The sequence below is a fragment of the Neofelis nebulosa genome, chromosome 15 (assembly GCF_028018385.1).
Source record: "Neofelis nebulosa isolate mNeoNeb1 chromosome 15, mNeoNeb1.pri, whole genome shotgun sequence".
NCBI classification, from domain to species: Eukaryota; Metazoa; Chordata; class Mammalia; order Carnivora; family Felidae; genus Neofelis; species Neofelis nebulosa.
The window spans coordinates 23,545,375-23,567,700 of NC_080796.1; the positions used below are offsets into that span (position 1 = coordinate 23,545,375).

At 45.1% G+C, this 22,326-nt stretch overlaps 1 protein-coding gene across 3 annotated transcripts in view; it reads right to left on the reverse strand.

The window, feature by feature from the left end:
* Positions 1–315: 315 nt before the first annotated feature.
* Positions 316–22,326, reverse strand: part of KIAA0040 (KIAA0040 ortholog) — a 44,315-nt gene continuing 22,304 nt past the window's right edge. The window contains exons 2-3 of one of the 3 annotated variants that reach the window (XM_058702168.1): positions 13,903–14,059; positions 316–3,754 (exon numbers count right to left, since the gene is read on the reverse strand). In XM_058702168.1, the coding sequence (XP_058558151.1) occupies positions 3,322–3,621 (300 nt within the window). In that variant the 5' untranslated portion in view covers positions 3,622–3,754; positions 13,903–14,059 and the 3' untranslated portion in view covers positions 316–3,321. The remainder of the gene's footprint in view (positions 3,755–13,902; positions 14,060–22,326) is intronic. The other 2 variants (XR_009254533.1, XM_058702169.1) reach the window with 2 other exon arrangements.

The window sequence follows — 22,326 nt, forward strand, 5'->3', positions numbered from 1 at the left end:
AGACATTGACTGACCTCATCGAAGGGAACACTCTCTAAGAGTTGCCAAGGAGCGTCAGTGTTTTTCCTGCAGCCAGCACCTCCGAGGGTGTCTAGTCTCTGAGGTGTCCTCTCTGGAGGCAGTGATGTGAGAGCCTGGTCCTGGTCCTTTGACCTATGACTCTGTCAGGGGGAAGACAGTGTCCAGGGACAGCTGGGCCTTTTGTGTCCTAGCGGGAGTCCATGCCTCTGTCATTTCTGAGTGATGTCTGGGAGAGGGAAATATTTACTGTCAAGAAAGTAACTGATGCCAGAAGGTAAGGAGGCCAGGCGCTGCTGTCTTCCAAATATTTTATTTAAATAAATTTTTCTTTTGCATGTGTTTGAATTTTCTAGAAAAAAAGTTCTGACAAACACTATACCGCTTGGACCATTTATACTCTTCTTGAGAAGGTGACTGCCCTTTCTCTACATTCCCCACTCCCCGCCCCCCCCCCCCCCCCAAGAAATAAAAAAGCCACCAGAATACATTGAGCAGCGGGGAGGAGGCCTTCTCTGATGACGGTGGATGAGTTTGGCTGGAGTTGTTCAGATCTCGGCCCGGGGACTCCTCCCCAAGCCTGTGCTGGTTGGGGAGAAGGAGTAAAAGTGAAGAGGAATAAGGGGTGGACCGGGTTGGGGGTGCTGGGAGGAGCAGGAATGAGATGAGAAGGAAACATGGGAGAGGAAGATAAGGATGATGGGAGGAACAGGGAGTGACTCCAGTGACTTCAATGGGGCTCCTTTCATGGACCCACTTACTCAACAGAAGTTTGGGGGCCTATGGCACCCTGGATGGTGTTGGGGGGACCCCGGTGAAGGCTATCAGGGAGGCGGCGGGGGTGGGGAAAACATAAGCCTCGTTCAGCATCTGGGTCTCCTAAGTCCTGGGCTATGGAAACAAGTGAGAAGAGAGCTTCTGGGTGTTTCGCGCCTGGAGGTAGTTCAAATCCATTTGATTAGGGGACAGTGGGGTGCTGCACCTGGAGACAGAGGCCTCTTCCCGGCAATGACAACTGACTGACTGCCGTCTTAATTCAAGCTAGCAGCCAGTTGCCATGGCAACCATGTTACTTGTGTGGTCCCGGATCCGAGCGATACTTTCTCCTAGATCACATCTGACACCCAGCTTCAGCTGTCAGCTCCGTGTCTCCCCAAGGTCATCCGTTTTAGGGGGGCAGGAAGGGCGTGGGGAGGCATGTGCATTTGGTGTGGGGCGATGAGCAATCGTCCTGTGATGGGAAGGGGACAGCCAGCTGCTCCATGATGAGCCGTCCGTGTACAAGGGGACAGCCAGCCAGAGAGTGCTTCTTTCTCTGCTAGAAGGGGCTTATGACTAGGGGGTCTGAGCAGCCAGGGCATTTGGGGCCACCGGTGTGAGAAGGTGGATGCGACTGGTTTTAAAACACGGGAAGGCCTGAATTCTGCCTCACAGGGTCGCCGGTTAGAAGACGGATGCAGCAGTCGCAGTGAGACGCCTGCCCCCACAGGCCCGGAGAATACCTGGAGGGCAGGTGAGTACCAGGCAGCCCAAGAGAGCAAACGGAGGACATTTTGCCATGAACACAATCCTGCAGAATTTAGCTTCTTGCTACTATAGATATCATAGTTTAGCTACATTGTTAATTAAATTGCAATTTTACTGCCTCCTAGAACAGCTTCTGTGGGAAAATATTTCAAGAGAGCTACCCAGCAGATTTGCAAGTGACCTTTCAGACCACAACCCGCTTCCAATTTGGGAATTATACATCTTTGTCATACAGTCACAATACAATCAAAATACCAACCATCTCCTCACATATGTGGATTAACTCGGCCCCCCAACCTCAGCCTGGTGGGGAGACACTCGCCTCAACTCAGTCGTGGATCTCGGGGCGCACAGGCCAATCTGACTGTCGGTTCTGCGCATGCCTGTGAGGCACTCAATACCCAACTTCCATCCGTTGGAGCAATTAGTGGGCTCAGAACAGAAGGTCACTCGGGGGGATTGGCGAGGTATTACACGTTGGCCCTCAACATCATCACGTATCCAACAGCATCCACAGACAGTTCTGAGTACCTACTGTGTGCAAGGCACTTGCCTGAGCTTCAAGATAAATATTAATAAACCTCTATATAGCTTCGCTCTACTTTCATTTAAACTCTGTAACTTCTGTATCCCATCTGCAACATGCCACACATCCATTACAACCTTATGAAATTGTTTCCAGTGTGCCTTCCGCGAGACTGTACCGGATATTGCCTCAATTTCTTCCCTGCTGAGAAGCTTTGGTTACATAGGAAATCCCTAGGTCAGGTGTCTGTCAGATGTAGCATCTCCTTCCCGTCTGTAAAACATTGCACAGGCTCACAACTGCAGTTCACGGAAGTGAATGGAGTATCCTTGGTTTCCAGAACATTCTAGAAGTCACCACCAAGAGCTGTTAGTTTGTGCTTGGAGAAGGGCACCTTGCTGAGTGGTTCTGGGGGTAGCGTCTCAAAAAGAGGTCTTAGACAGCATTCGATACTGATCCATGGTGATGGGGACCTTGTCATGAGTTGCAAGATACAGCTTTCAATGGATTTTGATCCACCTCACTTGAAACTTTTTCTCCCATGTGAGAAACACAGGAACTTGGCGTGTCTGTATCGATGCACAACCTGATACAGTTGTATATTGCTGGAGTGCCCAAATACGAGGATTTCCAGTAAAAGGTTGTGTGGAGATAGGAATAGGAAATCACATATCTCTAGCCTGAGTGGTGTAAGGAGTAGACAGTGGTACCTTATCTGGGTATGTAATTGTGCACATGTGCCCGAACCCGGCCAGGCCTTCCTATGAGAAATTTTTGGGAGAGAAGATGATGTACTTGTACAAAGTAGGTCGTCAATGACCATTTGATGAACAGAATATATTTGCCCAGGTACCTGAATTCACACGCATGTGTATATGTGTGTGTGTGTGGGCACTATTGTGTGCCCACTATTGTGGGCATGTGTGTGCATTTGGGAGACGTGTCAAGATGTATGGACAAACGTTCCTTGTACTTTTGCGGATGGAGCTTGCGGGATGCAGGTGGAAAGGATGCCTGAGTCTGTGGTAAAGAGCATTGTTATCGGACACATAGCTGCCAAGACAGTGCCCAAGAACTGTCCATATTCTTTCTGGGGTGTCCTCCACGGGGACGCTCAGCCTGAGGTTCGTCCCTTGGTTAGTTCCTCTGTGGACACGAGTGCATCACTTTGGGCCTTGCTGCTCTCTAGCCCGTGTGTAGTTGGAAGGTGGCTTAGTCCCCGAGGAAGGACGCCTCTGCTCCCTGCCTAACTAGACAGGCAGTGATGGCCTCTTTTCCATCTGGAGAAGCTTGGGCTGAGCAGAGATCCAGAGGTCTTCCTCGGCCTTCCTCTTCTTCTTTTTCTTCTTCCCTTTGTTTCGCTCCGGCTGTGGGCCACTCTTGCCTGGCTGGCTCCAGCAGCAGTGGCAACAGATGAAGATGAATGTCATGACCACTAGTAGTGGCAGCCCCAGCAGGATGCCCAGGCAGATGGTGTTAAAGAGGCCCTGTTGGTGTTTGGTCAAGATGGTGTCCCAAATGATGCTGAAGAAAGAGCTGATCTTCTCCATGGCGCCGGGCTAGGCTGGGGCCACAGGAAACTCGTAGCTCACTAGAAAGTCCTGGGCTCAAGCTGAGACAGCCTTGTCCACTTGCAATTTATTCCTCTTCGAGCCCTGGGCTTGGGCATGCACCTGTTACCAGCTGAAGAGAGCAAAACAGACAATTCAAGAGAAACGCAATGGTAACGGTCTACAATTTTTAACAACGACGTATTTTTGAGGCTTAGGAAAAGGGACGGAATTGAAGATTTCCAGAGTTCGCTGAAATTGTATTGAAACCCAGTAAACAAAATAAATGCACACATTTAAGTAAGTACTCACTATTCTTGTACACGCTCTATTGGGGATAAGAATTGATAGTGTATCAGACCTGGCTCATCGCGGGTGCTCAGCATTTGGTGGATACGTGAATCAACGTGCGGATTCAGCGTTCTGGGTAGGGGTTGGCACCTCTGTAGGAGCGGTTCTCCATCTTTTCTCCCTGTAGCTCATCTGATGGGCGTTGAACCCATACTCCTCACAGGACAGCTGTGTCTCACTTTCTGTGAACACACATGCCATTTTCCACACATACTGAAGCTTAAGCACAGGACGGAATATCTGAGTCTTGCCGCCTGTCACAGGGGCCTGGACCTTCCCCAGGCTATGAGGTCAGCAGTCCTTGTCCTGCCTCAGCCCTGACTTCTTTACTGTCCCTTCACGCTCTCTTCCCAGCTCCGTCTCCTCCCTCTTCACATCCCGCTCCTGTGCCCAAAGAGGACTCACCGAGCTTTGCGGTGGGGGACCATGTGCTGGTTCCCTCTGTTTCTCTCCTCGTCTCCCTCATCGCTCTCATCTCTGCTTCCTGTCCCCCAGCTGAATATTCCCAAGACTCCTGCCCTGCCTGTGCCTGTTCTTGGCATTGGAAAAGGAGTCCCGCAGGCTGCTCAGCAATGGTGTTTAGAAACTGGGATGGGGGTCCATACTTCCACCCTCAGCTCAACTATAGCTGGGACTGTTCTGGTTGCTTATACAGAGTGGCCCTTCTTCCACCGGTACCCTCTCCACCTTTCCACATGTATCTTAGGCCTCAGCTCTCAAGTGTAAGGTCTTACAGGCTCCTTTATTTCTGGAATCTACAGGTTCCTGTGTGTAAACAAGACTTGGAGGGTAACATGGTTCAAGGCAATTCAAGAGGCCTTCTGGTACAAGACATTGTCTGGGACCCAAAGATCAAAGACCCGTTGATTTTCAGCTGGAGAACTTAGAGATCATCGCAACCAATGCTCTCACTGAAAGATTAAGACTCTGAGGCCCAGAGCGGGGAAGGGACATGCCTAAGGCCACACAGAGGTGCCACAAACACCCAGAGTTGGGGATAATGGGTCAGTTTCTCTTCCAAGGCTGCTGGGCAATCAGAAAAACCAGGATGATGTTACTTTATATTTGTGTTTTACTTGATACTTTTCTAACCACTTTCACATGAGTTATGTTTTTAAAGAGAGAACGGGATGTTTATGGAGAAAACCGCTGGGGACCCGGGTTCACAATCTTTATGAAGTCCAGGTTTCATTCTGTCACTGGGACATAAATGTGTGGCCCCTCCTGGGGAGTGTGTTATACTCAGGGGTTGTCCACAGAAGTCTAATTCCTTGGATAGCACTCTGTAAGTTCCGCACGTACCTGTGTGGTCACTCAAACTCCACCCGAACTCAGTCCTAGCCTGCTGGCATTTGGGCTCATGCCCTGAGGACGTTATCTACACACTTTATGCAGTTGTATAAACGGGTGCCTACTGCTGTACCGCTTGGTCCTTGAAAGTGAAGTAATGCTATATAATGGCCCTGATATGCCGGTCACCATCCTGGGCACTCTACACCTATTGACCCATTTTGTTTCATTACAACCTTAGGAAGTAGGTACAGGTATTTTCCTCATCTTTACAGCTGGAGAGACAGAGGCAGAGGTCACACAGTGAGTGAGTGAGTGGCAGAGCTGACCTGACTGATTCTGGGGCGTTTGACTCCAGATCCCCACGTTGCAAGCCCTTCATAGGTGTCGCTCTGAGCCTCCTATTCCTTTGTGCAGAATTAACCCGTTTTGGCAAGTGGCCCAGGATTTATAGAATCTTACAATACTTGGCTATTCCCCAGATTGACTTAAAAACGTTTATCCCAATCTGTTGTGGAAGAAGACTGCACAGTGATTTATTTCCCACTGTTAGATACTTCACAAATGCATGAAGATACATACAATAAAAATCCAGTCCTGCTCAAGGGGAGGTTTATAGAAAGCATATGACTGCCTGAACATAAACTCAACTCGCAACAAAGAGAAACATTCTGAGAAGTCACACCCCTTTGCCAGAGGCTCCGTGTGAGCCCCTCAGAAGCCCTGGAACATCACGTGCCGTGGATATGCTCACACGCCATCAAGCCCACAGGCTCTTTGTCGAGAAAAAGCACCCTTGGGTATCTTCCCCGCCCCCTGCCATCAAAGCCAATCCACTGACTTGCTCCTTCTCACACACTTGGGTCTCTGGATTTCCCTTCTTACTTTGTGGTCACCTTTGCTTTTACTTCAGCCCTTGTTTGGCCCCATATATATATTTTTTTTTTTTGCCTATCTGGAGGGATTTCCATGCTCTCTTGAGGGAAGACTTTGGGGGCTTTTCACTAATTTGATCCACACATATATTTTCCTGGGACCAAATGCTCCTCATACCGTATTTCTAGGACTCACATTAGATACCACCACCACATTTGTTGACAAACTACTCTGTGTCAGATGTCATGCTGGTCCCTGCAGGGAGCGTAAATGCATTAGGAGCCCACTTTTGGGTTCATCTAGGGAAAGAGAGGAAGGGCTTTGAGCCCTTGGAGAATATTAGGGCAGTTTTCATGAAGGTAGAGCCACCTGAGGAGGACCTTGAAAGATGAGCAGGACCTTGACAGGGAAACATGGGTAAAAGGATGTTCAAAGATTCTAGGCAGAGAAACTTCTAGAATATGGCAGGAGAACAGGCTGTCTTCTGGTGAGCCTGGGGTTCAGGGTGGGAGAGGGGAGGACTGTAGATTGTGGCCAAGGTAGAGAGGGCCTCCATAGGGTGTGTATTTATTTGGGGTCTTTATTTTTATTTAAAAAAATTTTTTTTTAAATTTACATCCAGATTAGTTAGCATATAGTGCAACAATGATTTTAGGAGTAGATTCCTTAGTGCCCTTTACCCATTTAGCCCATACCCCCCTCCCACAACCCCTTCAGTAACCCTCTGTTTGTTCTCCATATTTAAGAGTCTATTATGTTTTGTCCCCCTCCCTGTTTTTATATCATTTTTGCTTCCCTTCCCTTATGTTCATCTGTTGTGTCTTAAAGTCCTCATAGGAGTGAAGTCACATGATATTTGTCTTTCTCTGACTAATTTCTCTTAGCATAATACCTTCTAGTTCCATCTGCATAGTTGCAAATGGCAAAATTTCATTCTTTTTGATTGCCGAGGAATACTCCATTGTATATATACACCACATCTTCTTTATTCATTCATCCATCAATGGACATTTGGGCTCTTTCCATACTTTGGCTATTGTTGATAGTGCTGCTATAAACATTGGGGTGCACGTGTCCCTTCAAAACAGCACACCTGTATCCCTTGGGTAAATGCCTAGTAGTGCAATTGCTGGGTAGTAGGGTAGTTCTATTTTTAATTTTTTGAGGAAACTCCAAACTGTTTTCCAGGATGGCTGCACCAGCTTGCATTCCCACCAGCAATGCAAAAGAGATCCTCTTTCTTCGCATCCTTGCCAACATCTGTTGTTTCCTGAGTTGTTAATTTTAACCATTCTGACAGGGGTGAGGTGGTATCTCATTGTGGTTTTGATTTTTATTTCCCTGATGATGAGTGATGTGGAGCATTTTTTCATGTGTCAGTTGGCCATCTGGATGTCTTCTTTGGAGAAGTGTCTATTCATGTCTTTTGCCATTACTTCACTGGATTATTTGTTTTTTGGGTGTTGAGTTTGATAAGGTCTTTATAGATTTTGGATACTAACCCTTTATCTGATATGTCGTTTGCAAATAGCTTCTCCCATTCTGTTGGTTGCCTTTTAGTTTTGCTGATTGTTCCCTTCACTGTGCAGGGACCTTTTGATGAGGTCCCAGTAGTTCATTTTTGCTTTTGTTTCCTTTGCCTCTGGAGACACGTTGAGTAAGTAGTTGCTGCGGCCAAGATCAAGGAGGTTTTGCCTGCTTTCTCCTCGAGGATTTTGATGGCTTCCTGTCTTACATTTAGGTCTTTCATCCACTTTGAGTTTATTTTTGTGTATGATGTAAGAAAGTGGTCAAGGTTAGTTTTTCTGCATGTCGCTGTCCAGTTTTCCCACAACACCTGCTGAAGAGATTGTCTTTATTCCTTTGGATATTCTTTCCTACTTTGTGAAAGATTAGTTGGCCATACATCTGTGGGTCCATTTCTGGGTTCTCTATTCTGTTTCAGTGATCTGAGTGTCTGTTTTGTGACAGTACCATACTGTCTTGATGATTACTGCTTTGTAGCGTAGCTTGAAGTCTGGGATTGTGATGCCTCCTGCTTTGGTTTTCTTTTTCAAGATCGCTTTGGTTATTCGAGGTCTTTTCTGGTTCCATACAAATTTTAGGATTATTTGTTCTAGCTCTGTGAAGAATGCTGGTGTTGTTCTGATAGGGATTACACTGAATATGTAGATTGCTTTGGGTAGTATTGACATTTTAACAATATTTGTTCTTCCTATCCAGGAGCATAGAATCTTTTTCCATTTTTTGTGTGTCTTCTTCAATTTCTTTCATTAGCTTTCTATAGTTTTCAGTGTATATATTTTTCACCTCTTTGGTTACATTGATTCCTAGGTATTTTATGGTTTTTGGTGCAATTGTAAATGGGATCGATTCCTTGATTTCTCTTTCTGTTGCTTCATTGTTGGTGTATAGGAATGCAACTGATTTCTATGTATTGATTTTATATCCTGCGACTTTGCTGAATTAATGAATCTGTTCTAGCAGTTTTTTGGTGGAATATTTTAGGTTTTTATATAGAGTATCATGTCATCTGTGAAGAGTGAACGTTTGACCTCCTCCTAGCTGATTTGGATGCCTTTTATTTCTTTGTGTTGTCTGATTGCAGAGGCTAAGACTTCCAATATTATATTGAATGACAGTGGTGAGAGTGGACTTCCCTGTCTTGTTCCTGACCTTAGGGGGAAAGCTCTGTTTTTCTCCATTGAGGATGATATTAGCATTGGGTCTTTCATATATGGCTTTTATGATCTTGAGGTATGATCTTTCTGTCCCTACTTTCTTGAAGGTTTTTATCAAGAAAGGATGCTGTATTTTGTCAAATGCTTTCTATGCATCTATCAAGAGATCATATGGTTCTTGTCCTTTCTTTTATTGATGTGATGAATCACATTGATTATTTTGCAGATATTGAACCAGCCCTGCATCCCAGGTATAAATCCCACTTGATCGTGGTGAATAATTTTTTTAATGTATTGTTGGATCCAGTTCACAAGTAATATCTTGTTGAGGATTTTTGCATCCGTGTTCATCAGGGAAATTGATCTGTAGTTCTCCTTTTTCGTGGGGTCTCTGTCTGGTTTTGGAATCAAGGTAATAGTGGCTTCATAGAAAGGGTTTGGAAGTTTTCCTTCCATTTCTATTTTTTGGAACAGCTTCAAGAGAATAGGTGTTAACTCTTCCTTAAATGTTTGGAAGAATTCCCCTGGAAAGCCAACTGGCCCTGGACTCTTGTTTTTTGGGAGATTTTTGATTACTAATTCAATTTCTTTACTGGTTATGGGTCTGTTCAAATTTTCTATTTTTTCCTGTTTCAGTTTTGGTAGTATATATGTTTCTAGGAATTTGTCCATTTCTTCCAGATTGCCCATTTTATTGGTATATAATTGCTCATAATATTCTCTTATTATTGTTTTTATTTCTGCTGTGTTGGTTGTGATCTCTCCTCTTTCACTCTTGATTTTATTTATTTGTGTCCTTTCCTTTTTCTTTTTGATCAAACTGGCTAGTGGTTTATCAATTTTGTTAATTCTTTCAAAGAACCAGCTTCTGGTTTCATTGATGTGTTCTACTGGTTTTTGTTTGTTTGTTTGTTTGTTTTTTGGTTTTGATAGCATTAATTTCTGCTCTAATCTTTGTTATTTCCTGTCTTCTGCTGGTTTTTGGTTATATTTGCTGTTCTTTTTTCAGCTCTTTAAGGCGTAAGGTTGGGTTGTATATCTGAGATCTTTCTTCCTTCTTTAGGAAGGCCTGGATTGCTATATACCTTCCTCTTATGACTGCCTTTGCTGCATCCCAGAGGTTTTGGGTTGTGGTGTTATCATTTTCATTGGCTTCCATAAACTTTTTAATTTCCTCTTTAACTCCTTGGTTAGCCTATTCATTCTTTACTGGGATGTTCTTTAGTCTCTAAGTATTTGTTACCTTTCCAAATTTTTTCTTGTGGTGATTTTGAGTTTCATAGCGTTGTGGTCTGAAAATATACACGGTATGATCTCAATCTTTTTGTACTTTCTGAGGGTTGATTTGTGTCCCGGTATGTGGTCTTTTCTGGAGAATGTTCCATGTGCACTGGAGAAGAATGTATATTCCGCTGCTTTAGGATGAAATGTTCTGAAGATATCTGTTAAGTCCATCTGGTCCAGTGTGTCATTCAAAGCCATTCTTTCCTTGTTGATCTTTTGATTAGATGATCTGTCCATTGCTGTGAGTGGGGTGTTGAAGTCCCCTACTATTATGGTATTACTGTCAACGAGTTTCTTTATGTTTGTGATTAATTGATTTGTATATTTGGGTGCTTTCACATTTGGCACATAAATGTTTATCATTGTCATGTATTCTTGGTGGACAGACCCCTTAAGTATGATATAGTGCCCTTCTTCATTTCTTGATACAGTCTTTACTTTAAAGTCTAGATGGTCTGATATAAGTATGGCTACTCTGGCTTTCTTTTGTTGACCATTAGCATGATAGATGGTTCTCCATCCCCTTACTTTCAATCTGAAGGTGTCTTTAGGTCTAAAGTGGGTCTTTTGTAAACAGCATATAGATGGATCTTATTTTCTTATCCTTTCTGTTACCCTATGCCTTTTGATTGGGCATTTAGTCCATTGACGTTTAGAGTGAGTACTGAAAGATATGAATTTATTGCCATTATGTTGTTTGTAGAGTTGGAGTTTTGGGTGGTGTTCTCTGGTCCTTTCTAATCTTTGTTGCTTTTGTCATTATATTTATTTATTTATTTAATCTTTTCTCCCTTCAGAGAGTCCCCTTAAAATTTGTTGTAGGGCTGGTTTAGTGGTCACAGACTTGACTCCTTTAACTTTTGTTTGGCTGGGAAACTTTTAATCTCTCCTTCTATTTTGAATGACAGCCTTGCTGGATAAAGAAGTCTTGGCTGCATATTTTTCTGATTCAGCACATTGAATAAATATATCCTGCCACTCCTTTCTGGCTTGCCAAGTTTCTGTGGATAGGTCTGCTGCAAACCTGATCTGTCTTCTCTTGTAGGTTAAGGGCTTTTTTCCCCTTGCTGCTTTCATGATTCTTTCCTTGCCTGAGTATTTTGTGAATTTGACTCTGATATGCCTTGTTGATGGTCAGTTTTTGTTGAATCTAATGGGAGTCCTCTGTGCTCCTTGGATTTTGATGTGTTTGTCTTTCCCCAGGTTAGGAAAGTTTTCTGTTATGATTTGCTCACATAACCCTTCTACCCCTATTTCTCTCTCTTCATCTTCTGGGACCCCTATGATTCTGATGTTGTTCCTTTTTAGTGAGTCACTTATTTCTCTAATTCTTTAATTTTTTTTTAACATTTATTTATTTTTGAGACAGAGAGAGACAGAGCATGAACGGGGGAGGGTCAGAGAGAGAGGGAGACACAGAATCTGAAACAGGCTCCAGGCTCTGAGCGGTCAGCACAGAGCCCAACGCGGGCTTGAACTCACGGACCGCGAGATCATGACCTGAGCTGAAGTCGGACGCTTAACCGACTGAGACACCCAGGTGCCCCTCATTTCTCTAATTCTTAAATCGTGCTCTTTTGCCTTAATCTCCCCTTTTTTTCTGTTTCATTATTCTCCATAAGTTTGTCCTCTATATTGCTGATTCTCTTCTGCATCATCCATCCTTGCCACCGTGGCATCTATTCGAGATTGCAGCTCAGTTATAGCCTTTTTTGTTTCATCCTGACTAGTTTTTACTTCTTTTATCTCCACAGAAAGGGATTCTAATCTATTTTCGACTCCAGCTAGTATTCTTATTATCGTGATTCTAAATTCTGGTTCAGACATCTTGCTTGTATCTGTGTTGGTTAAGTCCCTGACTGTCGTTTCTTCCTGCTCTTTCTTTTGTGGTGAATTCCTTCACTTCGTCATTTTGAAGGGAGAAAAGGAATTAATGAGGTAAAAAAATTAAAATAAAAAATATTAAAACAAAAAAGGAAAAAAAACTCAAACGCAAAAAAAAATCGAATAAATGATGCTAGATCCCCTGTTTCCGATTCTGTGTCTCCCTCTCTCTGCCCCTCCCCCGTTCATGCTCTCTCTGTCCCAAAAATAAAAAAAAAAAAAAAACGTTGAAAAAAAAAAAATTTTAAAGGGGCGCCTGGGTGGCGCAGTCGGTTAAGCGTCCGACTTCAGCCAGGTCACGATCTCGCGGTCCGGTCCGTGAGTTCGAGCCCCGCGTCAGGCTCTGGGCTGATGGCTTGGAGCCTGGAGCCTGTTTCCGATTCTGTGTCTCCCTCTCTCTGCCCCTCCCCCGTTCATGCTCTCTCTGTCCCAAAAATAAAAAAAAAAAAAAAAAAAACGTTGAAAAAAAAAAATGATGCTAGATCCTAGGTGTGTTTTGCTCTCAGTGTTGAAAGTGGCTTGATAGATTAGAAAAAAAAGGGGAAAGAAAAGAAAAAAAAGGAAATCGTTAGAAAATTTGAAAAAATGAATACACTGAAGTAGACTAAAATGAAATGATAGAAGTAAAATGGAAATGAAAAATTTACACAAGAGTAAACAATAAGTAGAAAAAAATTAAAGAAAAATATTTTTAATAAAAATTGAAAATAAAAATGAATTTTTTCTTTTTCTGTATTAAAGAAAAAGAAGAAATGAAAAAGAGAAAAAAGAAAAAGAAAGAAAACTGAATAGATGGACCAGCGAACAGACTGAAATAAGACTCAAATTACTTCGTTTTCCCCTAGAAGTCAAACTATGAAGCGCCTCTAGTCCGTAAAATAAGTAGGTGGAGAGCCGTGTTCCTGAAGAGCGAGGTTGGCCCAGTTGGGCGGGGCTTAGGGTAACGGCTCCATTCTCCACTAGATGGCGCTGCTTAGCTTCCTGGGGTGGGTTGTTGTGGCCCTTGTAGGTGCGTATGCGCATGCGCGGGAATGGTAACAATGGAGTAACCCAGCTACCCGGTCTCGTGTCGGAATCCTGCTCTCCCCGATCGGCAATCGCGCACCCGTCCTTTGTCTTCGGCTTCTGTCTGCTCCCTGCTTTTACACTGTCCGTGACCAAACAGCACCTCCCTCCTGGGTTTTGTCTCAGATGCGGCTGTTTTTCCCAACCCGTTATTTCTGAGGGACTGTGACTTTGATCCATTCTGCCCGTCTGCGGGAGGGTCTCACTGAGCCACGTCTGGGTGCTGGCCGCACCCGGGAACGTTCACGGGACCATGCTGCTGCCGACGCCCAGAGACTGAGGCCGGGTGCCAGCCCACCCCAGAGAAAGTTCGCGAGATAGTGTAGCAGCAGCGTTTTGGGGATTATGGAAAATCACAACACGCGTCTGGCACCAGGCTTCACCCTTAATGACATTGTTCCAGCACCAGTGAATGTGGTTGTTCTCCCGGGTCCACTGGCGCCTTGCCTTTGGGGACCCACACAGCCTCTACCAGGTGTCCTCCCAGCAGGGGAACCGCCTCTCCCCGTGTGGCCCGAAGACCCCCGGACTCCACTCTGCTCCTGGGGATTCGCCCTTCCCACCCGAGCACCGCCAGGTATGGAGCTGTGGCATTTCAGCCTCTGCGCTCCCTCTGTTTACAGTCTTAATGGAATTTAAACCCTCTCCTCTCTCCTTTCTCCTTTTTGCCTTTTTAGTTCAGTCCCTGTGGCTGTTACCACTTTTCCACTTTCTCTCCAGCTGCTTTTGGGGGGGGGGTGCTTTGCCTGTATCCCCCCGCCCCCGTCTCCATCCTCTCTCCGCACACAACAGTGGCCCCCTGCCCTCCGCAGCTTCTGTCTCCCCCAGTTCACCTTTCTGCACCACATACCTGCTGAGTTCTGTGGTTCAGGTTGTGCAGATTGTTGTGTTAATCCTCAGCTCCGTTTTCTAGGTGTGCAGGACGGTTTAGTGTTGGTCTGGCTGTATTTCATGGACGTGAGACACAAAAAAACTTCCATGCTGTTCTGCCATCTTGGCTCCTCCTCCTTTTTAAAAAAGTTGTTAAATGTTTATTTCTGAGAGAGAGAAAGAGCACAAGCGGGGGAGGAGCAGAGACAGAAAGAGGGAGATACAAAATCCAGAGCAGGCTCCAGACTCTGTGCTGTCAGCACAGAGCCTGATGTGGGGCTCAAACTCATGAACCATGAGATCATGACCTGAGAAGTCAGAAGCTTAACCGACTGAGCCACCCAGGCACCCTTGGTGTCTTTATAATAGTAGGATGCCCTTCAAGAAAAGATAAGGGCCTGAGAAGCGCTGGAAAATGTTTTAAGAGAGCTCTTCATCCATTTAACAAACACTTATTGAGCACCTAATACATGCCCCACACTGTGTTAGGTATTAGGATTCAGTGAGGAAAGCTAAAGACATGGTTTCTGGTAACATGGGGCCTCGTATATTCCAAGGAAGTTGTTATTATTGAGGGATCATGTCATAAAGGACAAATAAGCAAATTTCAACTTAGGTTGCTTAGTTGGCTGAAATAGAAGCATGCATTTGAATTATGTTTATCTCAATGTCTCAGGCCCTCCTACCCCTCCCAACCTTTGTCTCAAGCTCGTCCATCCTATGACACCTAAAATAGCCTTTGAATAAATAGATTTCTTTTCCAGGGAAAGCTAATTCGATAATTCACTTTTGGATTCCTGAAGGTACTTATTTGAGTCTACTCTCCATATAGCCAAAAAGAGTATTCATTAACATTTGGGAGCCAAGTCTGGGGAAAATTCAATTAAAAAGGTATTCTTTATATTTTTTAATCTAAGAATTCTCTTCTAGGCCCCCCAGGTTACTTGCTGAGCTCTGCTAATCTATACTGTTTCATTAGTATTTATGAGCCTCTCATTGTTAGCATTTCCAGGAAACAATCAAATATCTCCTTGGTGGTATGAATTAAAAGTTTGAGCTTCCACAGAATGTTTTGTAAAAGGAGCCAGACTTCGGGCCTTAGAAATGCTCTCTGGGAGGCACCATTATTTTGTTGGATCTCAAGTATTGCTGACACTGTTTGAAAGATAATTCATCTATTCTTATAAAACCAACAACAGGCATTAACCAAACACGATTGTTTGATGATTGTTGTTATGAGGGTTGGTGAGAGGAAAAAGAAGGGGGGAAAGTTACTTTCAGTTTCCTTAAAACCAAAAATTATTCATCTTTATATTCTCCATAGTATCTCACTGGAGAGAGAGTCATTCATTCATTCTTTCTCCCAAGAAGCTTCGATCTGTCCATGTTGATGGCTAACAACGATCCCAGAGCCAGGAGACCTGGGTTTGAGCCCTGGGTCAATGTGTGTAACCTTGGTGAGTTACCGAACCTTAGCTACAAAATGAAGCTAATGAGCTTCCCTCGTAATGATGTGGTGAGGATTAAAAGAGCTCAATATATTTAATGCATTTTGTAAACTGTAAAATACTATAGAACATAATCTATGAAATAGTGAGTTATCTCCAGATAGCAATGGATTAATTCTAGCCTTGAGCTTTCCTTTTCCCTCCCTTACCTCCATACCCAATCATCATCATCAAAGAACCATAGGCCCCCACCCCATCCAGATGAAGAGAACTTCACAGGTAACCTTGCTGCTTATGGCGGTCAGCAGGTCTGCGGCTGTAATTCTAGACTCTGGCATCCGTCAAGAAGGATGGAGAAGGGTTCTTTGAGGGAATCTGTTGGTGTCTAGAGGATTATTGATCTCATAAAGTAAGGCCTGGGGAAAATACCTAGCCCTTGGTGGGCCCAACCCCTCTCCCTGGCTTTGGAATCCCTGGAAGTGTACAGGGATGGGTCTTTCCACAGAGAGATCTGATCCATCCCTGAGAGCCAAGAGCCTGGTTTTCCTTCTGGAGCTCCCCAGCAGGGGGCAGAGCATGCTACTTTGTATTTAGTCTCTCTTTGTTCCTGATTGTTAGATGACATAATACATGTAAAGCTGTAGAATAGTGTCTGTGGGGTAGTAGATGCTTTCTAGAAATGTTAATGATAAAGATCATGATAGTACCCAGTTAAAATCCCTAAGAGCAACTCCACAGTGACCTCCAAATGGTCCAATTTTTTTGCCTCCTTTAAGGGGTAGGGTGAGGTGGGAGGTTCAGGTTTCTCTCAGAACCTTAAAAGATTCCTCTGCTCAGCTGCTGACTCCAGAGTGTGCATGGGGTGGGGAGGGGGGCGTCTTATAATTGAAAGTTGGCAGCAAAGACCTCTCCTTGGCCTTTCCTCAAATGCTTCCATTGACTTTTCTACCTCATGCTGTGGATATCACTGTGTTGCTTTAACTCTTCACCCAAGGATGGACTGCTAGCCAGGCTGGCTGCTTAAGAGTCACCTAGGGCATTAGTTAAGTGCAGATTCCTGAGCCCTGCTCCTGGAGACACTGATGCAGTAGATCTAGGGTGAGCCCTGGAGTTTATGCTTGTAACAAATAGCCCGACGGTTTCTGGACAATTGTCAGGTTTAAAAGCTGTTGTATAAGCAAGTTCTTGCATCAGCATAGGAGCCTTGTGTTGAATGAAGGAATGGGTCATGGGTGAGAGGAGGTGGAGATGAGGTTTATGTTTGTGCACAGCAGCACGGTGGCCTGCTGTGGGGGGGCCTCTTTAGGCATTACCTCTTGCTCTCGTGTATTCAGAGCATCTGGGCCAAGACTGCTTTCCCAGAGGTCACAATTCAATGCGGTAAACATTCATTGAACACCCACTATGTCACTAGCCCTGAGCGCTTTCCAGTTGAGCAAAGAGGAGAGAGAAAAATAGCAGAAGTATAATGTGATGAGTCCTGTGGTCAAGTTCTGTGTAAAGGGACATGAAGACAGCCCAGGGAAAGGAGTAAACAATTTGGTCTAGAGAGGGTTACAGGAAAGAAATGAAAAGGAAATTATAATCAGGGCAGGTGTCTGCTCAGTGATTCCTTCAATGACTATGTATGGAACACCTGTTTCATGCTGAGAACTGTGTTGGGTCCTGGGTGACCGGGAACAAGCGGACTGGGTCCCTGTTCGGGTGCTCAAAGTCTAGTGTGGGAAGCAAACACTCATCAGAAAACCCCACATACAGGTGTGAAAATAGCATACGGGAAGTGTGACAGAGGAGAAGCCCATGATGCTTTCAAGGAGGTGGGGCAGGCTCTGGGTGGGGAGGATTCAACCACGATCTGAGCAAAAACATGGTCAATTACAAGAGCAACACATGGTCAGGGTGTCTATAAAGTCTTGAAACATAGAGTAAACTCATTTAAAGCATCTTCAAGTAATATGCTTGATAGGTTTTTCTTCAACCCTCAGCTACCTTTGCAGGTGAAGTGTCTCTAAATTGGAAGCCATGAGTTCAGTTGCTAATGAGTTATAAAGTGTCCCCCAAAAGTCTAGAAGTATGTGTATTTCTAGGGAAATATGTGTTTTGTGCCTTTTCTCAGTCAAACAGTTGGAGCCACTGCTTCTTCTGAAAAGGACGTGAAATGACAGTGTGGCTGAAGTCAGCAGCAGTGAGTGGGGGTGACAGTGGGGTGACATGAGGCCCACGAGGCAGGTGGCCCCCACATTCACAGGGCTTGTAAGCCGTGTTAGTGGCTGGTGTATGCTGCAAGAGCCATGGGGGGTAAGCAAACGAGGGGACATAATCCATATGTGTTCTGCAAAGAAGAGTATTGCTGAGGTGAGAGGGGACAGGCTGGCAGGGACAAGAGTGGGAGGCAAGATTACAGTTGTTCAGGGAAAATGGCAGCAGGGATGAGGGCGAGGGTGGTGGCGGAGGGAGGGACAGGTGGGCTGACTGGGGTGTTCTCCTGTGGACGGTGGGAGAACTCTTGGGCAGAGGGGCATGAGGCAGTGTCCCAGGCCGTGCTCTGCTTTTCCACGCCCACCCCTAGTCCCTGGTCAGGTCTCCGAGTCTGCCGCGTTTTATTTTTTTCAATATGGGAACCTCATCCGTCTCTGCCTGACTCCCTGCCATTTCTCCTGGAGGTTTAGAACATCTTATTAAGTCCCAGCCTCTCCAACCCTGCCTGCCCAAACCTTGCCCCTGCAGTTCTTGCAAAAGCCCTATGGTTACAATAATGTCACACACTTCAGAAACCAAGGTGTGCTGGCAGCGAGGGCACTGAGTAGAACCTCAGTCAGTAGTTATTAACTCTGCTGCTCTGGATACAGATTTTCTTGACGGTTCTCCCCTTGCTCACCTGGCATGCTCAGATGCCTTCTAACAGATTTAAGTACTGTTTTGTACAAAAATGGTCAGATCACAGCAATAATCTGCTAGTGGAGAATTGTGCTTATAACTTAAACGTGGTTCCAGGCATGATGAAACAGATATCTGTATTTTCCCCAGTGTAATTAATGGCTTCAAGTACCTAGTTCAGATGCAAAGTTGGAGGCTCTTTTCTTCCCCCAACATATACATTTATGGTATGTAACTAGATATTAAGTATTAGAAGAAAATAGATAGTATTTTTCCTCAGAATCAATGTTATAATTATGGGTGCAATTTTGAACAAGGGCACACATAGGTCATCAATATAAAAATGATTAAGGCACTATGATTATTAGAAATGATAAAATGATGCTTTGTCATATAGACATTCTGAACTGGAAGAATCCAGATATGGGTCATTTGGTTGGGTATCCTCACTTTATTTGTAAGGCATGTGGGACCAAAAGGGGCTGTGATTTGCTGGAGGTCACACAGCTGACAACTGGTGGAATCAGGGCCCGATCAATGTCTTCTGACTCCCAGCATTACCTCCTGCCAAGGTCTCCCTTACAAAAGTCTTCATGAATAAGCATTAAGGCAGCTCTTGGCAACATGCCCACCATATCCTCGTCCTGGGCTGAGGCTAGACTACCCTTCTCAGCCCCCTTAAATAGTTGTGGGACCAGGTGACTGAGTTGTGGCTGAGGGAACGTGGGCCTGGCTCCTGAAACCTGTCCCAACATCCTCCACGTTCACTCTGCTTGTTCACTGGCTGGCTAGGTGCAAAGGACCCAGCAGAGGACTCCAAGGCCGCTGGGATGGTACAGGAGAAGGTGTTTCGGAATGACCACGAGCAGAACACCCCTACTGACCACACTGAACAGTAGAGTAAGTGAGAAATAACCTTTGTTGGGTAAAGCCATTGATTTTGAAGATTATTGGCTAAACCTGTTAGCCTATCCTGACTAATACGAGCAACAAAAAGGTAGCGTTGGGGTAATGATTATAACAAATATGCAATGAGGTCAACAATTCTCCTGGAGAGTTTGCAGCTTTGACCAGAAAGGAGTTTAGCCAAGCACTTCAGAGTGCTAGTTCTGGGACCAGATACCCTGTGTTCAGATCCTGGCTCTGCTACCCACTGACTGTGCCACACTGGGAAGGTTACTTTCTGGGCCTCAGTGTTCTCATCTGTCAAATGGAGTTCACAATAGTAGGTTGTTGTGAAATCTAAGTGAATCAGTAGAGGTAGATAGAGCCTCTCAGAACTGAGCCTGGTGATAAATGTGAGTCCTTATTTTTCGACCCCAAACCAAAGGCTGGCCAAAAGAAACATCTCTCAGCTCCTCAGCTAATAATGATTTTGTCTGCCTTTTTAGAATTGGGAACGGTTCTGAAGTTATGACTTTGACTATATAGGTCTCCTTTAAGAGGCATTTCTCTCCCCCTCTTTTCTCTAGTTTTCCTGTAGTAAAGAGATTTTTTTTAATGTTTATTTATTTTTGAGAAAGAGAGACAGAGCACAAGTGGGGAGGGGGGGTAGAGAGAGAGGGAGACACAGAATCTGAAGCAGGCTCCAGGCTCCAGCCCCAAAGCAGGGGTCAAACTCACAAACCACGAGATCATAACCTAAGCCAAAGTTGGACACTTAACTGACTGAGCCACCCAGGTGCCCTAAGATATTCTAACTTATTCCACTCATCCTTCTTTTTCAAAGCAACCATTTCAGAATTAAAATATGCACAGGCATCACTCAGAAGCAGCATCATAAGGATGTGGATACAGTCTATTCACTTTCTCTCCATGGATCCCACCTCATGGGGCAGAGTGGGATACGAGCCTCCTTCCTCACCCCCACACCAAACCATCCTTCATCTCTTCCCTCCCTCTTTCTTTCCTTCTGCCAGTGTATTTAATGAGCTCCTAGCATATTCTAGTCCTAGGCACCATGTTCCTAGGCACTGTGGGTACAGTCATGAATAACTCAGATGTGGTCAAGCTATTTACTTTCCATGAGGAGAAGGGCAAAGTATGTTGTTAGTACTTTAAGGAAATAATTGGCCTGGCCTGTGTGGAGGTGACTTTGAATGGAGATCTGAAGAATGGCAAGGATCCAGTTGTGTGCAGAGCTTAGGAAAGGGCCTTCTGAGGGGCAGGACAGCAGGGTTAAGGCTCTGAAGGGGGAAGAGCTCGGCTGATCCCAGTAGAGGAGGAGGCCGGTGCCCGGGGGCCTGTGAGCACCCAAGGTGAGGTGTGGATTAAGCTGGGCAGCCCTGGCAGTGAGTACAGAGGACAAAAGGTGGAGAAGAAAAGAAAGGGACCTGAAAAGTTCAGACGCCCTTTTCTTTGTCCCCATTGTTGTCACATTTGTCCAGTTTCTCCTTCCTCCAATTCATCTTTCCAAAGTCTGGAAGTGGTCACGTCCCCCTGCTTAGCCCCTCTTTGACTCTTCATCGCTTGCAGGATAATCATAACTCCTTCGCCTCCTATCATCCCAGGCTCATCTCCTACCACCGCCCTTATTACTACATTTTCCAGAATTCTCCCCAACATTCCTGCTCCCTCCCATTGTTATGCTTCGGCACATGCTGTTCTGTCTGCCTGGAATGTCTTCTCACCTTCTTCTCTCTGTCCATTCACAGGAGAGCTCCTTGTCCCTCAAGCCTCCTCTGTGGGGGAGGGCCTTCTGGAACTATCAGCTCTCTACTCCCAAGCTTCCCCACAGCAATTTCTTTCTCTTCTGAGTTCTCACAGGGCCAATATCCTCCCATAGTTCTTATCTTACTATATTATAATTATTTGGGGTTTTTTTTGAGAAAATTATAAGAATACAGAAAAGTACAAAAAGTCATATGTAATAATATTTTATATGCATATATTAATATATATGGTACTTGTTGTCTCTTTTCTCTCACATTCACTGCAAGCTCCTGTATGGCAGGGATTCATACTCATCTGTGTAATCTGACACCATCATTCAATGTCTATCACACAATAGGTGCTAATAAATGTTTGGTGAATGAATGATGTCTTTCAATGCTCAGGCTAAGCAGGAGACTGACCGTATCCGTGGTTCTCCCAGGTAAGGGTGGAATTGTGTCGCCTTCCTCACGTTTTTACGTCGAAGTCCTTACCCCGAGTATCTCAGAATGTGACCTTAATTGGACACAGCATTGTTGCAGATGTAATTAGTGAAGATGAGCTCAGGCTGGAGTGAAGTGGGCCCAGAATCTAATGTGACTGGTGTCCTCCATAAAAAGGGGAAGTTTGGGGGCGCCTGGGTGGCGCAGTCGGTTAAGCGTCCGACTTCAGCCAGGTCACGATCTCGCGGTCCGTGAGTTCGAGCCCCGCGTCAGGCTCTGGGCTGATGGCTCGGAGCCTGGAGCCTGTTTCCGATTCTGTGTCTCCCTCTCTCTCTGCCCCTCCCCCGTTCATGCTCTGTCTCTCTCTGTCCCAAAAATAAATAAAAAATGTAAAAAAAAAAAAAAAAAAAAAAGGGGAAGTTTGGACATTGAGACAGACATGCACAGAGGAAAGACACCGGGAAGAGAGAGAGAGAAGATGGCCATTTACAAGCCAAGGAAAGAGGCCTGCAACCCATCCTTCCTTTGTGGCCTTCAGAAGAATCTGACCTTGCCAACCTCTTGATTTCAGACTTCTTGCCTCCAGAACAACATGAGACAGATACATTTCTCCTGCGTAGGTCACCCAGCTTGTGCGTTGCTATGGCAGCCCCAGGAGGTTAAGAGGTCCCTTTTGCTTCACCCCCCACTTCTTCATCAGCTGGTCCTATGAGCTCTGTCTCCAAAATATGTGCCCAATCCAGTCACTTCTCCCCATTCCAAGACGAGGTCAACATCATCTCTCACCTGGATTATGTGACAGCTGCCCAACCAGTGTCTGGTTCTCTGCTTCTGTCTCTACAGGCTGCTCTTTTCACACAGGCCAGATGATATCACCCCCCAGCCTCACACCTCCACTCCCCACCTGGCTTCCCAAGGCCTGCAGAGTAAAGTCTAAACCCTTAACATATCCCACAAATGCCTCCTTCATCTGGCCCTGCCTCC